The 26260-nt window shown below is 43.5% G+C and overlaps 1 protein-coding gene across 1 annotated transcript in view; it reads right to left on the minus strand.

Annotated features, from left to right (window-relative positions):
- Positions 1–751: 751 nt before the first annotated feature.
- LOC128422645 (mitogen-activated protein kinase 11-like) overlaps positions 752–26260 on the minus strand; it is a 49687-nt gene continuing 24178 nt past the window's right edge. Inside the window, exons 2-12 of the mRNA XM_053406922.1 lie at positions 25279–25408; positions 24985–25043; positions 22695–22806; positions 21976–22005; positions 21790–21837; positions 16885–16999; positions 16668–16739; positions 13793–13872; positions 8285–8363; positions 5213–5386; positions 752–1646 (exon numbers count right to left, since the gene is read on the minus strand). Coding sequence (XP_053262897.1) covers positions 1573–1646; positions 5213–5386; positions 8285–8363; positions 13793–13872; positions 16668–16739; positions 16885–16999; positions 21790–21837; positions 21976–22005; positions 22695–22806; positions 24985–25043; positions 25279–25408 — 973 coding nt within the window. The 3' untranslated portion in view covers positions 752–1572. The remainder of the gene's footprint in view (positions 1647–5212; positions 5387–8284; positions 8364–13792; positions 13873–16667; positions 16740–16884; positions 17000–21789; positions 21838–21975; positions 22006–22694; positions 22807–24984; positions 25044–25278; positions 25409–26260) is intronic.

The raw sequence follows: 26260 nt of genomic DNA on the forward strand, positions 1-26260 counted from the left end.
CCAACAATATTCAGGTTGCTCTTGTGTGGGATAGTTCAAACTGGCTAACTTATGTGGACAACTTCTTTACAAAAACAGTTTCCATATGGTTCCCTGTTCTAAGTAGCTACTGCGTCATTATGGTGTATATCTATTAGTTTATCCCAAGAGATGCTCAAGATGCTGCTCCCCAATTTTGGAACCTTCCAGCAATGAGACCAAGTGTATCTATCTCCCTAGGGAAGGGGCCACCACTGAAAAAGCCCCATCCTTGATATCTGCCAGCAAGATGGCTCTTGGCTGGAGGACTAGAGAACAGGGCCTCAGAAACTACTCTTAATGGCTAGGCCGGCTTACATAGCAGAACGGAGCCTCAGATATATATGTGTGTGTGTGTGTGTGTGTGTGTGTGCGCGCGCGCAAACATACAAAGACTCTCAAACTCCAAGGCTGCTTTTTCCAGAGGAAGGTCCTAAGTGAGAGTATGGAAAGAGGAAGTGTCCCATTTATGAGTTTGCCTTTCAGAGGCAAGCAGAGACCTACCAGTCTCAGATCTGAACTAGATGTATTTAATGGACATATTGATATACACATTACCATACGCCGGCCAGAGTTGTCCACCCACTTCTTTATACGTTCTATAGTATGCTGCAGATTTTATTTTATTTTTAATCCAAAGACATTCTAGTTTCAGCTCATGCACAGCACATACATTTTTACCCAGATTAAAATTAATTGCCATCATAAAAAAATTTAAAGCACAGGAAACATGTTTTGTTTTCAAAACAGTTTATTGACAGGAGAGGAACAGGCACTCCAAAATTACAGAGAAAGTGCTCTAGTGGGGAGCTAGATCTTCAAAGAACTCAAATGTGTGCGATAAATTCCACTCATTAGAACTTGACACAGTGGACCATTTTAGGGCTAGATCACTAGTAAAACTGTGCTCTGCAGTTTTCTACAACTATAGGAAAAATGACGGCAAACTCTAATGACAAAACAATGATCTTACTCTCTGACTCCCAACTGTCGGTCAATCACTCCAGAAACTCTTAGCATGGTCATGAAAACCACTACAGGTATCTATTATGACTAACTTTCTACAGTGGCCCCTTCTCCTAAAGGCACTATCTATAAATTAAAAAATAAAATAAACATAACACAACATAGAATTAAGGTAACTCTTAAAAATAATAAATTGCTTGTATGGGCTTCTATTTTTGTTTCAACATACATTCATGCTTTAACTGTACAACCTCAAAATAATATTAAAATCACCGTTTTTGGCATCACAACCAATAGAATGAGACATGCAGAGAAGACACAGTTTTTTTGTAAAAAAACAAACCCTCAGTGCATCATTTGTCATGATGAAGCAGTTCTTAATGTTCTGTAATTATTACATTCGTAGTACAAGGCAAAACACACCCCGGATACATTTTCCTTCAGCGCTATTTATCTGCTTTCCCATAGCTTTTCCAAGATCTTTGGATAGTAAAATCTACGCTTGTGGTATATGAAATTAAATTGCAATGCAATCTGTTTAATAGTCTTCATAGTACAGCATGGCAAAAAAAAGATAAGGTTCTGGATTTATTGTTCAATTTCAAGGCTATCCATCTTTAAATCGGGTGGTTTGAAGCTGATCACTTCTTCATATGTAAGTTCTTGATTGAGAGAGAGAGAGAGAAAAAAACCCAACGTGAATATGAAATATTAGTAATTTAGATACGCATCAGGGCGTTGAAGGCAGAAGGAACACACATATTCAAGGAAATGTCTGTGGTTGTTCGCTTTCTCAACACAGAGAGACATACAAGTTTAATATACCAAGAACCTGAACCTCAGATTTGCTGTGCCAACAACTATATACTGAAGGATAGTCTGTGCTGACTACTGTACTGTAACAAACTATCGCTATAAAACCCTTAAAAACACATTTTTCTCTAGCACAGAGGATGAATGACTCAACTCTGCAGGAAAACAATCAGCTCCAGTAGACAGATTTCTGCATGTCTTGCTGATGACCGTTTAAATACATTTCCCTATCTGTCTAAGGATCCTAACTCCATTAGGATCATTAGAAGTCTCGCTTTTTAAAATAAAAAAAATGGAATGTACAGTCCATATCAGGAACACACTGTGTCGTCTGACTAGTTTGCCCAGGATACAAAATAACACAATTTCCCCACATTGACATGGACATATCAACTACAGAAACTTTCCTTAAATTTGAATGAAAGTACCTACCTGTCTCGCTATTTGGTTTGAATGATCTCATGGATGCAAAACTTTAACGTTCTGCTTGCACACAGACTGACACTGCTTAAATTAAAATAGAACAGCCGAGCGTAGAAAAATGGTCTCTCTCACACTCAGACACAGTGGAGGTGATGGAGATGAGATGTAGTATTAAAAGAACAACAAAATCAAGGTACTTGTAGTAGTGTTTAAAGTCCTAAATAATGTAGCCCCACCCCACAAAACTGAGCAATAATCTCTTCCCCCCTTCACCCACTTAGGTGTTAAGATCAGTAGACCTTATGTTAGTGACATTACTATACTTACAAATTAAATTAAAAGCCCACCCAGTTCTTCTGAAAGAACTAGATAAGGCAGCTCTAGGGGGAAATCTTAGCATCTGGATGCTGATGAGAACTAATGCTAACATAGTTTGAAACACTTTAAATTTCAAAACATTGCTTCTACAACTTTAAGATGGTTTATGGTGGAATACAGTACAAAACCTCTAAAACATGGAGCGAAAGCTTTTATGAAACTAAAACAGACATTCTTAAAATCGAAACTTAAGAGACAAAGAATCAAAAAGTGTTATGATTAATGATGGTTGGCCACATCACAGCAACAATCTCTGGGAAAACAACGTATCTTTCTAAAATCGAAAGCCCAGCGTATGTAAGGATTTCACTTCTGCTTTTCTTTGTGAGCTTTGCTAGAAGGCATTTCACTGAAACATTCCTTATATAATACCCGTCTTTGGGTGAAGTGCATGCGAATAATAAAAAAACCAGCTTGCCTCAACATTTCAAGTGGTAGGGGGGAAAATACAACTGTGTCCTCTGCCTCTTTAAACCAAGGGTTGTCTATTATTTAAAGAAAGGGAGGTTACTGCATTTTACAGAAATAAATGTTGATAGGCAGTGTGTGTGGGGGGGGGGTGAATTAGTGTGTAACAAAGAACTTTTTTCTCACGGTGTGAATACACATTCCCACCCCCCACCCAGTGAATGGTAATTTGTTATGAGGTTATTTTGTAAAGACTAGCATAGGCTTCCTCAACTTCGGCCCTCCAGATGTTTTTGGCCTACAACTCCCATGATGCCTAGCTAGAAGGACCAGTGGTCAGGGATGATGGGAATTGTAGTCTTGAAACATCTGGAGGGCTGAGGTTAAGGAAGTCTGGTCTAGCAGAAGGTGGACTCCCTAGCTATACAACTGGACAGGCTATCTTATCCCAGATTGGTGGATAAGGACCACCATCACCAACAAGTTGTGGAAAAGACGCCATAAAACTCTCTCAGCTAAAGTATTTCCATAGCACACATGTGTGCATTGACTTAAAATTCTTTTAATTGGGTCACAGGGTACATTGGGAATGAGGTTATTTTGTAAGGTCCAGCATAGGCTTCCTCAACGTCGGCCCTCCAGATGTTTTTGGCCTGCAACTCCCATGATGCTTAGCTAGAAGGACCAGTGGTCAGGGATGGTGGGAATTGTAGTCTCGAAACATCTGGAGGGCTGAGGTTGAGGAAGCCTGACCTAGCAGAAGGTGGACTCCTTAGCTATACAACCGGGCAGGCTATCTTATCCCAGATTGGTGGATGAGGACCACAATCACCATCAAGTTGTGGAAAATACGCCACAAAACTCTCTCAGGTAAAGTATTTCCATTGAACTCAGTGGGACTCACTTCCAAATAAACATGCATAAGTTCAGGCTGCTAAATGAAAGGGTGCAAGTGTTTAAACTCAACCAAGTAAGAAGAAAGTGTCTGAATACACTGGTAACAAGCAGCAAGTCGACGTTCAGATCCCTGCACCTAACTAGAGTGCAGGTGGAATTGTCTCTTGACTCAGCAGCCAAAAAAGGAAAAATCAACTTGGAATGTGTGTGTATCAGTGTTTCCCAGACTTGGGTCACCAGCTGTTTTTGGACTACAACTCCCATCATCCCTAGCTGGTAAGACCAGTGGTCAAGGATGATGGGAACTGTAGTCCAAAAGCAGCTGGAGACCCAAGTTTGGGAAACACTGGGGGAGTTGAAGGTGATGCCCTATGTGTTGAGCACGCAACACAATAAAAGAACACAGGCTAGAACCCGAACATAAGGTGGAAGTTCATGGAAAGAAATTTTACTGCATCCCCTGAAAATGCTCTCTGGAGATAGGGTGCGGAAGGCTCATCAGAAAGGAAGAAAGGTAGAACAGGAACCTTCTGTCAACCTAAATGTTGTATTAGGGCTCATGTCAAATTTCAGACAATAAATCCTGCCCTCCATTTTCCGACTCGCCATCCCACATTGTTGAGAGGTTCTTTCAACCCTTCAGAGAGGCTTCTGAATGCTGTTAACATAGGATCCAAGCCATAGGATATTTTGCACAAAGCGAGTTGCGTGTTTATGTAATTTTCAGGTGCCCATTTTCACTCACTTCTTAAACCTGAAACAATATCCCTTGCTAGCAAAAAAATTGTTGCCAGTGGCATTATTTAAAACTTCAAGGTGCCATTGAAAGCCTTACTCTGTTTAAATAATGTCACAGGCAACATGTTTTGCTAGCAAGGGATATTCTTTGTCACTTTAGCCTTGAGCAGAAATGAGACTATATATTTTAAGATGCTGTTAACATCCAGCGGCTGAGGTTAAAGCAAACATCTGAAGTAATTCTAGCAAGAAGCTACAGGTCCCATAGTTCACAATGTACATGCCGGGGCCAGTTCCTATCAAATGTTTGCAAGTTCTGAACAAATGGCTTTTCCTTCTTTAGATTTCAAAATAAAACTTAACCAAAAAAACCCCCCAAAAATAGAAATCCCCTCAAGTCACTGATAACTGAGCAAAACCAGGCAAAGAGATTTCATTTCCTCATGCAGTCCTAAAAATGGAATCAAAGAGTTCTGTAAAAACTGTCTAAAAACCCAATTTTCTTTGGTCTTCTAGAATTTGGGGTGGGGGTTGCTCTGCATGTCAACTGCAGAACGACAGACTTCTTTACCTTTCCATTCATCTATAATCCGTTCTTTATTCTCTATTGATTCATCATACAGTTCTGCCTCAGGTTCATCATCAGGATCATGGTATTGTACAAAGTAAGGATGCGCAAGGGCTTCTGATGCTGTTATTCTTTTATCGCTATCCAGTATAAGCATTTTCTCAAGAAGATCTACAGCTAGGATTAAAAGAAAATAAAATCCAAAATTCACTTTACCACCATCATCAGGAAAACTGAAATATCTTGAGTAAAATGCTGCATGCCTTCCACAACCTAATCTCAAGGTTGCAAAATATTTATTTTTTAAAAATTAACCAAAGGAAAAAATAGCATCATAAATATGTTTATTTGGTACCACTTTGTACAATGCATTTCGTATCTGGGAATCAGTTCCCAGGCACAAAATGCAAACAGTCAAGCATGAAATTACAGATGAACCATGATGAAAAGAAAATAACAGATCCCTGTTTGTGTATATTTTAAAGAAAGAAAATAGCGATATATTTACAGAGGCATGCTAGATAATTGATACTTAGCCAAATTAAGTTTCTGCATACAAAACGTATAAAACATCATTTAATTACCAGCACGCTCACAGTTTATTAATTACTAATTAATAACTAGCATGATCACAGCCAATATTAAGTGCTGTCTAGTGGCAAGCACCTTATTTGCTGCAGTAATCTCAGGTGGCTTGCGACATCTGGTTGCCATTAGCTTAGCAATTCTGAATGCTACAGGGTTTGAGAGAGCCTTGAACCAGATTGCTATGTGCTAAGGGTAAACAGGGAGACCTTAGACTTTGAATTAAGAGATCCACGAGTAACCTTGGGCAACGTTTCGGTTGAAAAGCAGGAAGTCAGACCGACAGCTTATGCAATACACAATCTGATCCCCAAACCAAGGCTGCATTTAAGTCCCGCACGATCAATTCTGCTCCCTTCACAACTGCTGATCTGTGCAAGTGCTGTAAAGGCAAGGAAGTGTGTTGGGCAAGTGGGTGGGGATCCTCAAGGAGGGAGTGGGTGGCGCTGTGGGTTAAACCACAGAGCCTAGGACTTGCCGATCAGAAGGTTGGCGGTTCGAATCCCCACAACGGGGTGAGCTCCCGTTGCTCGGTCCCTGCTCCTGCCAAGCTAGCAGTTCGAAAGCACGAGAGCCAGTGTGGTGTAGTGGTTCGGAGCGGTGGACTCGTAATCTGGTGAACCGGGTTCGTGTCCCCACTCCTCCACATGCAGCTGCTGGGTGACCTTGGGCTAGTCACACTCCTCTGAAGTCTCTCAGCCCCACTCACCTCACAGAGTGTTGTGGGGGAGGAAGGGAAAGGAGATTGTGAGCCGCTTTGAGACTCCTTAGGGTAGTGATAAAGCGGGATATCAAATCCAAACTCCTCCTCCTCCTCCATGTCAAAGTGCAAGTAGATAAATAGGTATCGCTCCGGCAGGAAGGTAAACGGTGTTTCCGTGCGCAGCTCTGGTTCGCCAGAAGCGGCTTCGTCATGCTGGCCACATGACCCAGAAGCTGTACGCTGGCTCCCTCGGCCAATAAAGCAAGATGAGTGCTGCAACCCCAGAGTCGGTCACGACTGGACCTAATGGTCAGGGGTCCCTTTACCTTTACCTTACTACTATAGTATGTAAACACACATTCACCATCCAGGGCTTTTGTGCTGGTGTATGTTGAAAAAGAGAGGGGCTAGGGAAGGAGGAGGGGGGAGATTTGCTAACCCAGTCCACTCTACAAGGCCTCCAGGCAAACAAAAAACAATAAATATTGAACCATAGACTGATGATATATATACTGCCATTCTGGTAACAAACAGAAGGATAGAGTCAGATAACCAGGAGCTACATAGTAGTTGCTTACAAGCTAACTTACAGTTCCCGAAAATGCATTTTTAGGTAGTGTCAGGGAACTGCCATCGGAGAAACAGGAGGTGAAAGGGCTCACAGAGGCTGAGAGAGACTTATCCGCTGAGGAGGGGACCAGCAGGGGGAGAGGAAGAGCTCCAAGGGAAAGTGAGTCGGAGGGAGGGCTCAGAGACACTTCCAGCGAAAATAGCGGGGAGGTTTCAGGACCTCCCATAGGGACACCCACTCCTCGCCGGAAACTGTCACACCGAGAGTCCAGAAGACGCGTTTCCGTTAAGGAACTTTTATGCTGGAAGAAGTTCCGTAAACGCCCACTGTCCGATTCAACGAGCGACTGATGGAGCCATGCTTAAGGAGCTCCGTCACAGACAGAGGTTTGTGGACTTAGTCAAACTCTGAGGGACTAGGACTTTATGCACAAGCAGCTCATCATCCCATCACAGGTAGTTACATGCAGTTAAGCCTCTGGACAACCACAGAAAGGCTGTGATGTTGTGTTAAAAAGGCGGGCATTGAACGGAAAATTCATTTTTAAAAAATGAATGATTCAGTGCCTTGTGCAGTACTTCTGTTGCTAGTCCCAGTAGTCATACCTCATGTTGCGTCTGCTTCAGGTTGAGTTTTTTCGGGTTGCGGACTGCCGAAACCCGGAAGTACTGGAATGGGTTCCGGGTTTCGGCAGTCGCACATGTGCAGACGCGCTGAATCGCAACCCGCGCATGCACAGACTTGGGGTGCGAACGCTGTGGGTTGAGAATGTGCATCCCGCATGGATCACATTCACAACCCGAGTGTCCACTGTATTAGACTAGGGATACGGTCCAAGGATCCTTCATGGAGAACCTTCCAGAGGCAGGTGAGGCAAGAGGCAGAAGGGGACAGAACAATGGAGGCATGTATTACCTTTGTACAGCAGGCTACATTTCAGCCATGCAAAACTCAGGTGTTACCATTCTGGTAAGCAAAAGGTATTATCACATTCACATCCTAGCCAGGCAAAAGCTCTCAAGAAGGATGCAGGGCAGAGCACGGCTTAGAAGAGACACGATGGCTAGTTAAGAGATAGCCTCTTGGGTTGAGGTTCTCCACCCTTATACGAGACTGAAGACATTTGAAAAATTGACAACACCATACATTTTCTACCTGAGCGGACTGTACCTGTGCAAAACAAGGATAGTCAATACTAAAACCTCCAAGTTCATACCTAATGGGTTGGCTCCACGAAATACTGCTTTCAGATCCTGTTGAGGCATGTGTGGTAGAGATTCTATGTACTTTCTGGCCTGCAATAAAGGAAGGTGGATGCATGTATTTAGGTTTTTGGTAAAATATATATATATATATTCACCCTTGGGGAATCAATACACACAACTCCTTTGGTGCCTAGGCATAAAAAATAATGGCATTTCAACACAACCAGGCATCCCTGAATATTTGCAAGGTTTATAGATATCAATCTGTAAGATGAGAGTTAATAAAATGGCAACTCGAAGATGAGAGGCAAACCACTTTTTTTGGTTAGCTCTCTTCATCCATCTCACCTCTGCTAAACATGGGTATAAATCAGATACTATTGAAGCCCTGATATAACCCTGTGACAGAAGAATTAAGTGGGAGGATGGTTGATATTAGGGGGTAACTGGTAGAGTGTGGAAGTGTATCTGGGCGTGTGTGGGGAGGGGAATCAGATGAGAGAGATAATGAAAGTATATGTAGAAGTATCAGACCCCTGTTATGAAACTTAAGCTAGCGAGTTAGGAAATTAGAACACTGCCTATAATGACTACTTGCTCTGAATGTTACCTTAATGACATATATGTTTGCGTTCTCACATATATTCTGAAGTTCTAACTGTCTGTGTTCTGGCCTGGGTGGATTCCAAGGTAAACACACCTGAGCCCACATACCTAAAGTAAATGCACAAATATAAAGGGATAGTCCTAATGCTCTCTATAAGACAGCAGGTGGAGACGGCAGGTATTTTGAGTGAAGTCTGGACTCAGCAGTGTACCTGAGGGACTGCCCTGAGTGACCCTCAAGGAATATAAAAAACCACCTTATTAAATACATGACTGCAGAATCTCCACAGGTCTACAGAGGTGAACTAGAAAAGCAGCGATCAGCAAAGAGGTGTCATATCCTCTATTCCCAGTGGCAACCATATGAATCACGCAGTCATCATCGCTTTAACAGGCATCAGAAATGTCAAAATGTACTGTCACAGCAATAAAAAGGGCAGAAGTGACATTCTTGCTCATACACACTTTGAAACCTAAGCTATATTTTTGGACCAATTATATTCATTATTGTCTATTCCATGTTTTCCTGCTCACTTCCGTTTTTCATATGAAAAATAATTCAAGTCAGACATGCTTCATCGTCCCACACCCATGCCACTCTCATGTGCTGAAAATTACAGCCTCCTGAAGCTGCTTTTCATTAAAAGCAAATAACTACATTCGTTAGGTGCATTTGAAAAGCGAGTTTGCCTTTTAATAGGACTTTGGGATTTACTACACAGCAAGTGTTTGATGCGGGTGGCACTGTGGCCTAAACTGCAGAGCCTAGGGCTTGCCGATCAGAAGGTCGGCGGTTCGAATCCCGGCGAAGGGGTGAGCTCCCGTTGCTCGGTCCCAGCCTCTGCCCACCTAGCACTTTGAAAGCACGTCAAAGTGCAAGTAGATAAATAGGTACTGCTCTGGCAGGAAGGTAAACGACGTTTCCGTGCGCTGCTCTGGTTTGCCAGAAGTCGCTTAGTCATGCTGGCCACATGACCCGGAAAAACTGTCTGCGGACAAACGCCAGCTCCCTCGGCTAGTAAAGCGAGATGAGCGCTGCGACCCCAGAGTTGTCCGCGACTGGACTTAACGGTCGGGGATCCCTTTACCTTAAGTGTTTGACTAACTTACTTGCAAGTTTCCACAAGCACCCTTCTTCAGAACCTAGAACACTTATAACTGGCATTCTGGGAACATCACCAGAAACACCTCAGGAAATGGTCAGAGAATGCTATGATTGGGGAAGGATATGGCCAAGCAACCAAGAGCAGCTCTGAGTGCAACAGAGAAACAGGAGGAACAGAAAACCTAAAGTAATAACTCTTGTAATTCCCTATCGAGGAATAGGGAATTCTGGGCGGCTCCCAACAGAACATTAAAAACATGATAAAAGATCAAATATTAAAAGCTTCTCTAAAAAGGGCTGCTTTCAGATGTCTTCTAAAAGCCAGATAGTTGTGTATTTCCTGGACATCTGATGGAAGGGTGTTCCACAGGGTGGGCACCACTACCGAGAAGGTCCTCTGCCTGGTTCCCTGTAACCTCACTTCTTGCAGTGAGGGAACCACCAGAAGGCCCTCAGAGCTAGACCTCAGTGTCTGGGCAGAACGATGGGGGTGGAGACACTCCTTCAGGTATACTGAGCCGAGGCCGTTTAGGATTTTAAAGGTCAGTGCCAAAACTTTGAATTGTGCTCGGAAACATACTGGGAGCCAAAGAAGGTCTTTCGGGAACGGTGGTATATGGTCTCGGTGGCTACTCCCAGTCACCAGTCTAGCTGCCACATTCTGGATTAGTTGTAGTTTCCAGGTCACCGTCAAAGGTAGCCCCACATAGATTGCATTGCAGTACTCCAAGCGGGAGATAACTAGAGCATGCACCACTCTGGCGAGACAGTCTGCGGGCAGGTAGGGTCTCAGCCCATGTACCAAATGGAGCTGGTAGACAGCCGCCCTGGACACAGAATTGACCTGCACCTCCATGGACAGTTGTGTGTCCAAAATGACTCCCAGGCTGCGCACCTGGTCCTTCAGGGGCACATTTACCCCATTCAGGACCAGGGAGTTCCCTACACTCGCCCGCCCCCTGTTTCCCCAAAACCGTACTTCTGTCTTCTCAGGCTTCAACCTGAAGACAGGTAGTTCTTCATCAAGAATTAATGTGGTACATTTGAGTTAAAAACATGCAAGCAGACAACAATACTCTCATGTTATTGGCTTGGGCATTTTTCTAAGTACCTGCAAGTTTTAATTTCTCTCCTTAACGTTTTTTATGCTTTTTATAATAAAGCCACTATCACGGCAACCTAATTAACAGCCATACTTTTCACTGCTTGCCATCATTATTTGTTCACAAAATGGGTAGATAATGAATCCCTCAACTGCCCCCTTTAATCTCACTACTATTATAATCTTTCAATTATCCATTTAATCTCACCCAATATGTTTAATGGCATTTAAGTGTGTAATTTGCAAAACAGGCATTTATTCCAAAAATGCTACCGGCAAGTCTTTAACTAAACACAGAGACATATTTGACTTAGACTGTTCTCGTGTGTCCTCTTGTAATTCTGCTGAATATTTTAAAGAAGCCATTTCCAGTTGCTGTGTATTAAATAGATTCAACTTTGTAGATGCATGGAGTGGGATGAGAATCATCCAAAAGTATCGTTTGAGCAATCACCCAGGGAGCAGTAGTGGGGGAAGGAGAGTGAATTCAACCCCCACCCCCGCTGTGTTCTGTGTCAAAACAGAGTACCGTATTTTTTGCTCTATAAAACTCACTTTTCCCCTCCTAAAAAGTAAGGGGAAATGTGTGTGAGTCTTATGGAGCAAATGCAGGCTGCACAGCTATCCCAGAAGCCAGAACAGCAAGAGGGATTGCTGCTTTCACTGCGCAGTGATCCCTCTTGCTGTTCTGGCTACTGAGATTCAGAATATTTTTTTTATTGTTTTCCTCCTCCAAAAACTAGGTGCGTCTTGTGGTCTGGTGCGTCTTATACAGTGGTACCTCGCAAGACGAATGCCTCGCAAGATGAAAAACGTGCAAGACGAAAGAGTTTTCCGTTTTTTGAGTCGTTCCGCAAGACGAATTTCCCTATGGGCTTGCTTCGCAAGATGAAATGTCATGCGAGTTCTTGCGAGTTTGTTTCCTTTTTCTTAAAGCCGCTAATAGCCGCTAAGCCGCTAATAGCCGTGCTTCGCAAGACGAAAAAACCGCAAGACGAAGAGACTCGAGGAACGGATTAATTTTGTCTTGCGAGGCACCACTGTAGAGCGAAAAATACGGTAAATATGGGGGCACACGTTCCCCAGGATTCACACTAAAAACACATAGAACAGACAGTGATAAACCATTACTTAGTGGCTTGGTTTGCATGTCACATTAAGTCCAACCTTGGTTACAACTGGAAGGCACTAAATGATGAGTCCAGGTTTCAGCCATAGTTTAGCTCAATGCATGGTGTCAACAGCAAAAATGCCTGTGACAACGCGACCATGATCTCTTGTGGGAGCCTGCATGTGGTTGCACTAACTAAACCATGGTTTGGCTTAGTGTGACATTGCAAACCAGTGTCTTCTACAGTTGTGACATAAATTACTAAAATAATCTACAGCTAAAAAATTCAGTCTTACTCAAATTGGACTTCATCAGGACTGTGTGCTTCTTTCCCACTACTGGTGTTAAATTAACACAGCATAGCAAGAAAGTATTATCTCCGGTGACTGCATTTTTCAATGGTTTACGTTGTATGTAATCTGCCTATTGAATGCAATGTCATGGGTTCAAGTCCACAAAATCTTATGCCATGATAATATTTTTAGTTCTTAAAAATATGCTTTTCTCCCTGTTTTTTTTTTTGCCCCTAATATAGGTACCCCTCTGGAATAAGCAACCACGTACAGTGGTGCCTCGCAAGACGAAAACAATCCGTTCCGCGAGTCTCTTCGTCTAGCGGTTTTTTCGTCTTGCGAAGCAACCCTATTAGCGGCTTAGCGCTATTAGCGGCTTAGCGGCTATTAAAGGCTTAGCGGCTTAGCGGCTAAAAGGCTATTAGCGGCTTAGAAAAAGGGGGGGCGGGGGGGAAATCGCAACACTCGCAAGACGTTTTCGTCTTGCGAAGCAAGCCCATAGGGAAATTCGTCTTGCGAAGCAACTCAAAAACGGAAAACCCTTTCATCTAGCGGGTTTTTCGTCTTGCGAGGCATTCGTCTTGCGGGGCACCACTGTATACATTCTAACCATGCTTAGAAAATGGCATCTATATTATGTGTTTGCTATGGCTTCCCCATTTACTTGTCTTTCATAGGTTGCTTTGATTACGTTGCCTACAAACCAAATGCTGTGGTTCTCTTTTTCTTCACAAACCCACAATAAAAGGTAAAGGAGACCCCTGACCATTAGGTCCAGTCGTGACCAACTCTGGGGTTGCGGCGCTCATCTTGCTTTATTGGCTAAGGGAGCCGGCGTTTGTCTGCAGACAGCTTCTGGGTCATGTGGCCAGCATGACTAAGCCGCTTCTGGCGAACCAGAGCAGCGCACGGAAACGCCGTTTACCTTCCCACTGGAGCGGTACCTCTTTATCTACTTGCACTTTGACGTGCTTTCGAACTGCTAGGTTGGCAGGAGCAGGGACCAAGCAGCGGGAGCTCACCCCGTCGCGGGGATTCGAACCGCCGACCTTCTTATCGGCAAGTCCTAGGCTCTGTGGTTTAACCCACAGCGCCACCCGCTTCCCAAACCCACAATAGGATTGTATTAAAAACACCTAGCATCTTTTAACATTCTAAAATTCACTGCTTACACATGATTGCCATTAACTGCTTTAAAAAGCTTCGTAAATTGAAAACATTTTGTTCCTGAACAACTCAGGAAACCAACATGAGACAGCAAATAGATCTCAATGATTATTCCTGGTTAAACACTGCACTTACATGCTCTGATGAGATTTTCTTGAGAAGTTCAGAACTGGGTGTACCAACCACTTCCATTATTCGTTTCAGCTGGTCAATATCTGTACAAATTTAAGAAAGCTACAGGAAACATGGGGAAATAGCAGCTGAGCCACTTGCTTACATAAATTGCCAAACCCGTGTCCAACCTCTGCTTAATCTACTCCGTTATCTAACGGTGGAAGTTTAGAGAAGTAGACTTTCCTTATGCCATAAAGATCTTTGCAGACACAGTGCAATCTTATTCTTCACCAGACAATGGAAACTGAAACAGAGTTATACAGTATATGTCTTTAAGTCCTCGGCTATATTAGCTGAATGATCCATTGGTCTTTTTAGGAAAAGAGTTTAGTAGAAATCTCAGATTTGGTTGTTATGACAGTGTGATCCATCACCAAAAACCAAACAAAGCTTGTCATTTTATGGGTAGGCCGTGATTGATATACAGTGGTACCTCAGGTTAAGTACTTAATTCGTTCCAGAGGTCCGTACTTAACCTGAAACTGTTCTTAACCTGAAGCACCACTTTAGCTAATGGGGCCTCCTGCTGCCGCTGCCGGAGCACGATTTCCGTTCTCATCCTGAAGCAAAGTTCTTAACCCGAGGTAATATTTCTGGGTTAGCGGAGTCTGTAACCTGAAGCGTATGTAACCTGAAGTCTATGTAATCTGAGGTACCACTGTATATCAACATATATCACAGCCTACCCATACAGTACTATCTTGGCTCCCAAACGCCCTGGAACTCGGACGTTTTGACTCCCGAACGCTACAAACCCAGAAGTGATTGTTCTGGTTTCCGAACGTTGTTTTGGAACCCAAATGTCTGATAGGGCTTTCATGACTTCTGATTGGCTGCAGGAGCTTCCTGCAGCCAATCAGAAGCCATGATTTGGTTTCTGAATGTTTTGGAAGTCGAATGGATTTCCTGAACGGATTCTGTTCAACTTCCAAGGTGCAACTCTCTCTCTCTCTCTCTCTCTGTTATATATATTAGCAACTCTCTAGAACAGCGGTTCTCAACCTGTGGGTCCCCAGATGTTGTTGGACTACAACTCCCATCATCCCTGAGTTCTGGCCTTGCTAGCTAGGGGTGATGGGAGTGGTAGTTCAACAACATCTGGGGACCCACAGGTTGAGAAAGGCTGCTCTAGAAGATAAAAGGAATCACCCAACTATCCATTCCGCCAAAGCTGAAAGCCTTCACACTTCTAAGCCTACAGAGCGTGGTTTATTATGACAGTAGTCCAAGCACTAGGAGTGCGCACAGTTCCTAGTGTTGGCTTTGAAAGGCAAAGCCCTTGTTTTCAGTGAGTACATACTGTCCCTTTCCTCTTCACAAATGAATAAGGAGAGCCCTTATCCACCCATGGTCTTTGGGACCAAAGCCATCATCTCTTGTATTACTCAGTCTCTAACAGTGCCATTAATAATTGCAGTGGGGAAGGTTTCCCCAGGGGCTTGTTGTTTGCAAATCCATCTCCTTATAAAGGTAGCTGCCTGCCCAGTTCCTATGGTTACCTTGCTGGAAGTGGTGCTTCCAAGATGAGTCATCAAACAACGATGGACAAAGGATGTAAGCCTATGGAATCTGTATTCAAAAGTGAACTCAGCACCTGGGATGCATCACGCCACCCATGTTGGTTGGTACCAGTGTTGAAATCCCCAAACAGGTTGCTTTCAATATGCTCCAAAATGGAAAAAGAACAGATCGTCTTCAAAACAAAAAATTTTTTTTCCTTCCAGTAGCACCTTAAAGACCAACTAAGTTAGTGCTTGGTATGAGCTTTCGTGTGCATGCACACTTCTTCAGATACCAATTCAGCAGCTTCTCTTTCCAGTCTATTTCTGAAATTCCTTTGGAGTAAAACAGCTACTTTGAGATCTTGTATAGAATGTCCTGGGAGATTGAAGTGTTCTCCTACTGGTTTCTCTGTCTTGTGATTCTTGATGTCCGATTTATGTCCGTTTATTCTTTGGCGTAAGGTTTGGCCTGTTTGTCCAATATAGAGAGCTGAAGGACACTGTTGGCATTTGATGGCATATACAATGTTAGACGATGAGCAATTAAATAGTCCCGAGATGGTATGTGTGATGTTGTTGGGGCCAGTAATGGTGTTGTCCGGGTGTATGTGGCAGCAAAGTTGGCATCTGGGTTTATTGCAGGCTCTGGTGCCAGTGTCCGTGTTACGTCTGGTTGTAGTATTATTGTGGGTTAGGAGTTGTCTGAAGAAGTGTGCATGCACACGAAAGCTCATACCAAGAACTAACTTAGTTGGTCTTTAAGGTGCTACTGGAAGGAAAAAAATTTTTGTTTTGACTACGGCAGACCAACACGGCTACCTTTCTGTAACCAGATCGTCTTCAGATAGTCCTGGGTGCTGCTAAATTAGAGAGGGATAATACTTTTATATATATATATATATATATATATATATATATATATATATATATATATATATATATATAAAAAATTGCATTGTTTTCCCCAGCCATTCTAGGCCAATACCCTGTGTTTTCCAAGGGAGCTATGAATCTTTTCAGCATCTCTGTTCTCCAGCCCAGCAACCACCGTCTTTTTCAAGCTGTTTTTGTATCTGGGTCATTATTTAAATGAAGCGTAGAAAAGCAAAGATTTTAGGCAGCCTACTGCGGCTTAAGGACACAATGTTTGTTACTCTTTATGACCGTTATCGCGTCCAGCTGTGGGTGGGGGGAACAGTCACTTTAATGATTACTAATATGTTTGTTGTACCATTTATTTTTTTTGTTAAACGGCTAACGCTGCTTTAAAAGCTATCCGTGGCACCAGCAGTGCGAGACCCAGAGTATATTTGCACTTGTAGGGGAAAGGATACAGTCGTTTCCAGGGAAAAGGGCCTTCCCTTTTAGCAGCTCTGCCATGATGCATCCAACTGACCAAATGTCAACTGCCAAAAGACAAAACAACCAATCAGAAGGGGCTTTTTCGCTGGGTTGGGGAGAATCTGCATGACAAAGGTATTCCCATCCAAGCCCTTAAGGTACATATTTCACAGCACAACACAAGGAGATTCCCGCCCCCCTCCATCTTACCTGTTTGATTATAGTGCATCCAATTCAACATGATTTCCGGGGCTCTGTACCACCGTGTTGCTACATAACCTGTCATTTCATCATCCGTTTGCCGGGCTAAGCCAAAGTCTAAAATCTACAGAATAATAATAATAATGAAATTCCCATTATTTTTATTATATAAATGGTCAAGCCTATCTTTATTCTGGCTCTCGTGACTCATCTAAGACAACAACAGAAACATCTGGTGCATATCTAACCCACAGTTCCAACAATTAGAGATTTCCTGCTCTCTCTCTCTCTCTACTACCCAAACAGATTCTCCTGCAACCAACTTGAGGTGTATCATAGAAAACAGCGGGATCATTTGGAGGGAAAAAATAATGTGTGATGTTGCTAGATATAATCATGCAACCCTGCCACTTCTTACTGGAACCCAGAAGTGAGGAGGAACACCTAGGCTCTTTGGCTAGTTTCTCTTTCCTTCGCTGGTCAGAAGAGGCCTAAAGTCAGTATGAACCAACTGTGAAGTCACCTAGAAAACCGAGCATTTATACTGACACACAGAACTTGGCAGATCAGTGACAGTGGTGAAGGGGAATATTTGGTATATTTTGGGAGGGTGCTAGAGTAGAGAGGCAGCAGCTGGTTCAGGATTCACACATCAGTCAATCAAAACTGCAGAGTCCTAACCCAGGCATAGGGAAACGCCGGCCCTCCAGATTATTTGGAACTACAATTCCCATCATCCCTGACCACCGGTCCTGTTAGCTAGGGATGATGGGAGTTGTAGTCCCAAAACATCTGGAGGGCTGGAGTTTGCCTATGCCTGTCCTAACCTAAAGCATAAAGGAAGGTGTCCTAGTATTTAGGCGTATAGGAAATTGCCTCGTATTTGCTCAGACTATTGATCTCTGGGTCCCCTTTACATACAGAGCATGTACCGTACTCAGTCACTGAGCTATGGTCCTTCCTGAGGGCAACCTTTTTCTCCCAGGGTGTGATCTCACTTGACGGCCAGTGACACAAAGCATGCTCATAAAATCAGGCAGCACAAACCAGAAGGTGATGCTCTCTATCCATTATTTTGATTATAATTTCTCATAAACTGCTATTTCTCAGACTAACCCAGTATTAGCGAGGTGTGCCGGTCTCTACCCATTATTAACTCTCAGGAGGAATCTGAAAACATTCCTGTTCACCCAGGCATTTGGTGGCTGAAGAATACTGCTCCTGGCAGCCCCAAGATCGCAGGATGGAAGAATGTTTCTAACTGTAACTAGAGGCTTTTAATTGTAATTGCTTTTACAATGCTTTAGAATGCTTCCCCCCCCCCCTTCCTAAATTGTGTATCTGTTTGCCGCCCTGGGCTTCTTGGGGAGGAAGGGCAGGATATAAAATCAATGAGAAATAAAATCTTTGTAAGATTTCTCTTTTCCTGCTCTTTGTCTATTGTATATATCCACTCTGGGTGGCTTCCAACAAAATATTAAAATGCAATAGTCTTTCAGATATTAAAAGCTTCCCTAAACAGGGCTGCCTTCAAATGTATTCTAAAAGTCAGATAGTTGTTTATTTCCTTGACATCTGGTGGGAGGGCGTTCTACAGGGCAGGTGCCACTACTGAGAAGGCCCTCCATCTGGTTCCCTCTCAGAGTGAGGGAACTGCCAGAAGGCCCTCGGCGTGGATCTCAGTGTCCGGGCTGAATGATGGGGGTGGAGATGCTCCTTCAGGTATCCTGGACTGAGGCCGTTTAGGGCTTTAAAGGTCATTACTAGGGTCATTCATGGATTATTTCCTTTCTTTGACTGTGAAACGAGGACAAATGTGCCACCAGGTAAAAACATCTGTTTTGTATGTCTTAGTTATAGATGCAGAGGCCTGAATCATTGTTTCTTTGACTCAGAATCTTTTGAGGATACTTGATCCAGAAAGCTAATCAGTAATGAATTCACTGTGCCAGGCCTAATTTAGCTTTTTATCTGCCTCATTAAAATATTCCATGAATATTAAGGGGATAATTCAGAAGCCCTGTGACTTAAGTGTGTCATGACTTAGAGACTGACGTCTTTAAGACAATGGCTTGATGTAAAAAAATGTCATCCTAAATATCTTCCTGTCACAGCGATTTACATTCACTGGAAAACTGTGTTGTCCAACGTATAGGTATCAACCTAAGCATTTGAATGCATTGCAGCAGCAAGATCAGATCGTAAGGCCCTCCCTCATATTATAGTATAGTCCCATCGAGCCTTATGCTCACGGAAGTTCATTAATTCTCTGGACAGCTGTAGCGGATCTGGGATGAAAATAAAAGCATTTTCTATTAATTCAAAGCTTCTTCTAATTTTTTTTTTAAAACACACACAATACAAAAATAACCATTACACAGAGAGATTGGGTCATACTTTCAAGAGCACTTGGATAATCCACAAAGTCAATTACCATTCAATTAGACTTCAACGTTCAGGAAGTGTACTCTGACTGAAAGGATTCAGGAACATCTAAATACTTTGAAAAGTGCATCCCATAAACCAACTGATGCCAATTCAAATGTTTTCAAGTAGGTTCCCGGCTGACGTTATGAGTCATGATGGTTGAGCTCCGCTGGACTCGGGGGCAGTGCAGCTGTTTGGGCAGGGGAAAGCCAGGATGTATGAGGTAAAATGCCTGGAAATGCACCCGAGGTGGTTCTGGGGAGTTCACTGCATCCCGCGGTGTCGCTTAAACCCATATCTGCCAACTTGAAAGGCAGATCTGGTGTGATCTGGAAAGCATGTGCCTGCCACGGACGAACCTCCGTCTCCAGCATGATTTGTGATCGGTTCCTCACTAATTTGGAATATTGGCATTAATTATAAGGCGCTCCTGAAATTGCATAAAGGGCTGCAATCCATCAGCTGCCGAAAGGACTGGGTTTGGATCCCTGAGTGATTTTTAAGAAGTGTGGAAACCCTTACAAAAAGCTGGGAAAGAAGGGGGAGGACAAGACGCTCTCTGTTTTCATATGGTTTCCAAATGGTTTCTTTCTTTCTTGACCTCCCCTGCAAAATGAGTGAGCCATGTGTAGCCGTAGCTATTTTCAAGCTACAGAATTCAATAGGATTACTCCCATTCATACGTTTCTAGAAAAAGAGGTGCAATGGAACTCACAATGGAACTCTTGTTCAATGGCACCCACCTGAGAGGTGCCGGAACTGAGTTCCGACGAGTTCCGGCTGAAAAAAAGGCCTGGTTATGCCCATGTTTATAAACCACCTGAGGCAGTGATCTTCTGCACAGGGTTGAGCAGCAGGCACAATCCATCCCATTCATCACAAGATGGCCTTAAACATATTCTCTGTGCTCTGATTTATTGGTGGAAAAATTGGGTGTCAGAAGCAGAACACATGAAGACGCGGTTTTTGGGGGGTAGGTGTAGGGATATCGCGGAGCGGGGAGTGGGGTCCAGAGGGAGCACACTTCCCCGCCAGCAGGCAGCCACGGTCTGCCTGCACGCGCGACCTTTGGCTTTGTCATGGGGAGTTTTTGTATATTTCAGTTTAATAGGAAGGCAATTCATCTATTGTTTTGATCATTGTGATTTCTCAGCAGTGGTCTGCAGGTTGCTTCATAATATAGATTCCATCCAGGATAAGGTCCCCATAGCAGGAGGGTATTGCAAGGATAGCATCCCTCTCCACATGCTCTGCACACAATTCTGGTGGCTGTGAGACCATTTCTCATGCTGCGTTGCAACAGTAGGTGGAGTAATAGCCACTCAATGGGCATTGTCAGCTGCTGCTTTGAACACTACATGAACAATTTTATGTTTGCATTTCTTCTTATAACTGATTGGGATAGAGCAAATTAAAAAATTTACAATGTATAAATAAATAAATAGAAGATGTCTTCTCTCGCTTTACAGAACGAAAAGTAGGATATAAATATAATTAACCAGGATTTCTCAATGTAGGATGATATGTTAACTTGAAAAAAATCAGAAATAGGAGCATCTAAAAAGGTAAAAGGTAAAGGAGCCCTGGACGGTTCAGTCCACTCAAAGGCAACTACGGGGATGCAGTGCTCATCTCGCTTTCAGGCCAAGGGAGCCGGCGTTTGTCCACAGACAGCTTTCCGGGCCATGTGGCCAGCATGACTAAGCGGCTTCTGGCACAACGGAACACTGCGACGGAAACTAGAGTGCACGGGAACGCGCTTTACCTTCCCGCCACAGTGGTACCTATTTTTCTACTTGCACTGGTGTGCTTTTGAACTGCTAGGCTGGCAGGAGCTGGGATAGAGCAACAGGAGCTCACCCCGTTGTGCAGATTCGAACTGCCAACCTTTTGATCGGCAAGCCCAAGAGGCTCAGTGGTTTAGACCACAGCGCCACCTGCAGCCCTAATAGGGCAAAACCAGTACAAACAATAAGGTCTTATAAACTGTCAGGTTAGACTCAGAGATGGCCCCACTCTGTTGGTGTGTCCATTACTATGTAACAGTTTAGCCTGTAATCCTAAATTCAAATTATCTGGGAGTAAACCCCATTGAACAGGACTTATTTCGGAGCAGAATAAGGACTGCACTGTTAGTTAATACACATCTTCCTTTTCAAAATGCTAGTTCCAAACTGCAAGTAGTTGCTTGATATCTGCAGCACCTACTATTTCATCTAGTTATTGAGGGCCTTAAATGGACGCAACACTTCTTGTGAGTGGTTACTGTAGAAATACTGCCCTAAAGAAAGGACCAAAACTTCCATAGTTGCTCATTTATTCAGAGAGCTTCCTGATCAGTTTTAAATTGGTCAGGTTTACAATTTAGTTTTTTACTCGGTACCACAACAACCATTAATAACAGATGCTGGCATGACAACAGGCACCACTCTTGTGTTAGTCTTGGTTCAAAACGTATCGAAATAATCAAAATAGCATGAATCCTACCCTTAATTCACAGTCTTCATTGACAGCTAGGTTACTAGGCTTCAGGTCCTGCATCAGAACAAAAAAGTTAAGAGCATTAAAACAGGGCTAAAACAAATGAGGTAAAAACAGTCTTGCAACTATATCAGAGCAACAAGCCAAACCAATGACGTGCTCACAGTGCATTATATCCCCAGTGCAACGTACCCGGTGAATGATTCCAGCCGAATGAATATACTGTTAAATAAAAAGAAAATAGGTGAGGTCAGACAACAAAGTCAAACGCAAGTGATTAATGATAGCTATTAGCTGTCATCCACTCCGACAGGAGTTTTTATTCTACAGTACAAAGAGATAAATGTTAGCCTGTATTCCCACCTATGTGGCAAATGTTCAGTGATGTACGTAAGGAGCAAACGCACCAATAAGAAAAGCTGCTGATGTTTTGCAATTCAATCTGTAATTTTTGCGAGTTTAAAGGCCCTTCCAGACACACTGTTTGTAACACAGTTTGCCTCTGACACCAGGGCTCCTCTATAACATTTCTCCTGTCGCTAAAGCAGCAAAACTTAAACATATGTGCCAATTATAGAGGAACTTAGAAATCCCATTAATCCACGAATTATGATTTCAGCACTGCTGACATCTGTGTGGCACATTGAGCTGCAGTGTTTAACCAATATTTTGATTAACTGAACAGGTTGATCAAATCAATTAACTAGGGGTTAAAATGTTGTTTTAAACACAAGCAGTTATGGGCAAACCTATGAGTGCTTACCCAAGAAGTATTTTCTGTTGGGCAAGGCTTTTGCAGAATACATAATAAGAACATACAAGTAACATGAGCAGCAGGCATTATCTTAAGAGATGTTTCATCCTGTGTTTCAGCTCAAGTGTGTTCCCCCCCCTCCCTCCATAGGTTTTACCTTAAGCCCTCGAAGTAACTGATATATAAGAAACTGTATATGGTCGTCTGTCAGTTTCTGGCACTTCACAATGTTATTCAGGTCAGCACCCATTAAATTTGTGACAAGGTACCTGTAAATACAAAGCATTCAGATCACATCCAATTGTTTCTAAAGTCTTTTTTTTCGGTATCGTGGTGAGGCTCTGCAAGCAGTGCTTCCAGGCACTAGTAAGAATGGGCCTTCCATGCATTTTATATGGTCACAAGATTGAGAAATGGGAAAAATATGAAGACTCGGTTGTCACAAACCGTGGCTAAGGGAAACTGAACTCAGCGTAAGGTTTCTGGAATCGCAGGAGCGCGTCCAACGCTTCCTTCCTTTGACTCTTCCCACGGGAGGAAGCAAAACTTTGGCTCCTACCAACAGAGTTCAGTGCAGGATTAAGCCAAGTATACGAAAGTTGAGCAATGAAGGCCAAGGAGGTTACAGATACTGCGAGTACAGTAGCATGGGGGAACATACTTCCCCCAAATAAACAAATAAATAAACAAGCACTAGATAACGTACAGGCAAGAGATCAATATCCTATGTTTACTCATTTAAAGCAGTTACGCTCCATGCTTTTTGCTGTGTCCAGGGCAGCTGTTTACCAGCTCCATCTGGTACGCAGGCTGAGACCCTACCTGCACACGGACTGTCTCACCAGAGTGGTGCATGCTCTAGTTATCTCCCGCTTGGACTACTGCAATGCACTCTATGTGGGGCTACATTTGAAGGTGACCCGGAAACTACAACTAATCCAGAATGCGGCAGCTAGATTGGTGACTGGGAGCGGCCACCAAGACCATATAACACCGGTCTTGAAAGACCTACACTGGCTCCCAGTATGTTTCCGAGCACAATTCAAAGTGTTGGTGCTGACCTTGAATGCCCTAAACGGCCTTGGTCCAGTATACCTGAAGGACCATCTCCACCCCCATCGTTCTGCCCAGACACTGAGATCCAGCGCCAAGGGCCTTCTGGCGGTTCCCTCGCTGCATGAACCCAAGTTACAGGGAACCAGGCAGAGGGCCTTCTCGGTAGTGGCGCCCACCCTGTGGAACGCCCTCCCACCAGATGTCAAAGAGAAAAATAACTACCAAACTTTTACAAGACATCTGAAGGCAGCCCTGTTTAGGGAAGCTTTTAATGTTTAATAGGTTATTTTGTATTTTAGTGTTTTGTCGGAAGCCGCCCAGAGTGGCTGGGGAAACCCAGCCAGATGGGCGGGGTATAAATAATAAATTATTATTATTATTATTATTATTATTATTATTATTATTATTAGGAGGCTCCTAGAGCATCTTACAAAGATCAATAGTCCCCCCCCCCCGCCCTCAGGCTTACAATCTAAAAGACACAACACAAAAAGAAAAAGGCTGGGAGGGAGCTCAGGCGCCAGTTTTTAGTCACCATTGTTATGACACAGTAAATAGTTCTGTCTATAAGGAGTATGGGAAGCCTGTTGCCCTGAAGATGGTGTTGAAAAACAGCTGCCATCATCCCTGGCAACTGGCCACGCTGAATGGACTGGTGGGACTTGAGTCCCAAGATCCAAAGGTTCCCCATTCTTGTCCCATACAAAGCACACACACACACACACAAACCCCACACACACTGCAGGTACTTGCTGTACATTTTAAACAGCACCTTCCCCAGCCCTGGTTCAGATGAAGTGAACGACAGCTGCATCTGAGCGGCTGTGTTGCTCAGCTACCTCCCACAGGTCATGTTCCTGAGGCATCATGGGATGTGGAGAGGTGAGGTGACGGTGAGGTTGGTGCTGTGTAAATGCCTTAGCATCCCAACTACACTGTGCTGAGCTTGGTGCCACCTTGCCCTTCACCTTTCCATCTTGTATACAGTCGTACCTCCACTTACATATCCCTCTGGATACTTCGGGATACGAATGCGACAAACCCGGAAGTATTTCCCCAGGTTTTGCCATGTGCACAAGTGCAGAAGCGCTAAACCATGCCACAGAAGTGCTCTTCCGGTTGCAAATTCCTCAGCATGCAGCCGGACCTCCGGAACAGATCCTGTTCGCAACTGGAGGTACCACTGTACTGAAACAATACGGCTGAGGGAAGGTTGGGCGAGCAACACAACGCCAACACTGCCTGCTACTGCTTTCAGGGCCTGTAGAAGTCAGCAGAAGACAGGTGAACACATGCTTTCTATAGAAATAAACAAGACTTAGGCATGCATAACTCAGCCTGGCCGTTTATCTTAGCAGCTCGCCAACAAGTTTAGGTCAAACTTTACTTACACTTCATTAAAATTTTCTATTGACGCCGCAGGTGTGAAAACATCTAGTAATCCTATAACCTGAAACAGAAGAAGAGGGGTTTTTATTTTATCTGGAGAAATGCATGAGGCACAGCTATCTCTACTTATCAGTTTCGAATCTAAAATGAAGGATAATGGCAGCCCGGCACGGAATAATGTTTGCCAAAACCTAATAAAGTCGGTTGTGTCTAACCGGTGAACATTTTAATAAAACTAAATCATTAGATGAATTACAAGCTCATTATTCGCAATTCGCACAGCCTGTTCCACTCACGTTTTCGTGTTTCATGTGCTTCAGTAATCTAAGCTCCCGGTAGGTTCTTCTGGCGTGAATAAGGGACTGGAAAGGTCTCGAAAGCTTCTTGACTGCCACCTTCTGCCTTGTTTTAGTATCATATGCTGAACTGAAACAAATGCAAAAGAAAAGAAAAGGATTTTTACTATATTTTATTTCATAAAATTTATACATTGTTTGATTGTAAACAAACAAACAAACCCTCAAAGCGGCTTGCAAAAGAGAGTAAAATCAAGAAAAAAATAACAACACTACTTTAAAACATTCAAAAGATCAAAGTTACCTCAATTTTCTAAGCACTGGCTTGTCTAAAGAGGGATGTTTTAGCGGGTGCCAAAAAGAGTAGAGTTAAGGCATCTGCTTGAGCTCAATAGGCAAGAAGAAGAAGAAGAAGAGTTTGGATTTGATATCCCGCTTTATCACTACCCGAAGGAGTCTCAAAGCGGCTAACATTCTCCTTTCCCTTTCTCCTCCACAACAAACACTCTGTGAGGTGAGTGGGGCTGAGAGACTTCAGAGAAGTGTGACTGGCCCAAGGTCACCCAGCAGCTGCATGTGGAGGAGCGGGGAAGCGAACCCAGTTCACCAGATTACGAGACTACCACTCTTAACCAGTACACCACACTGGCTCTAAACAGGAATGTTTTTAGCAGGTGCCAAAAAGAGCAGAGTTAAGGCATCTGCTTGAGCTCAATAGGCAAGGAGTTCCAAAGTGCAGGTGCTGCCACACTAAACAATCAAGTTCCTACAAATGCCGAATAGGTATGATGTGGCACCTGAGGTAATGCCAACTCCACCAATCAAAGTGGTTGAGTGGGCCTATGTAGGGTAATGTGATATCGGTGGCGCTGTGGTCCAAACCACTGAGCCTTTTGGGCTTGCCAATTGGAAGGTCGGCAGTTCAAATCCCCACAACGGGGTGAGCTCCCATTGCTCTGTCCCAACTCCTGCCAACCTAGCA

Source organism: Podarcis raffonei, chromosome 10, assembly GCF_027172205.1.
Source record: "Podarcis raffonei isolate rPodRaf1 chromosome 10, rPodRaf1.pri, whole genome shotgun sequence".
NCBI lineage: Eukaryota > Metazoa > Chordata > Lepidosauria > Squamata > Lacertidae > Podarcis > Podarcis raffonei.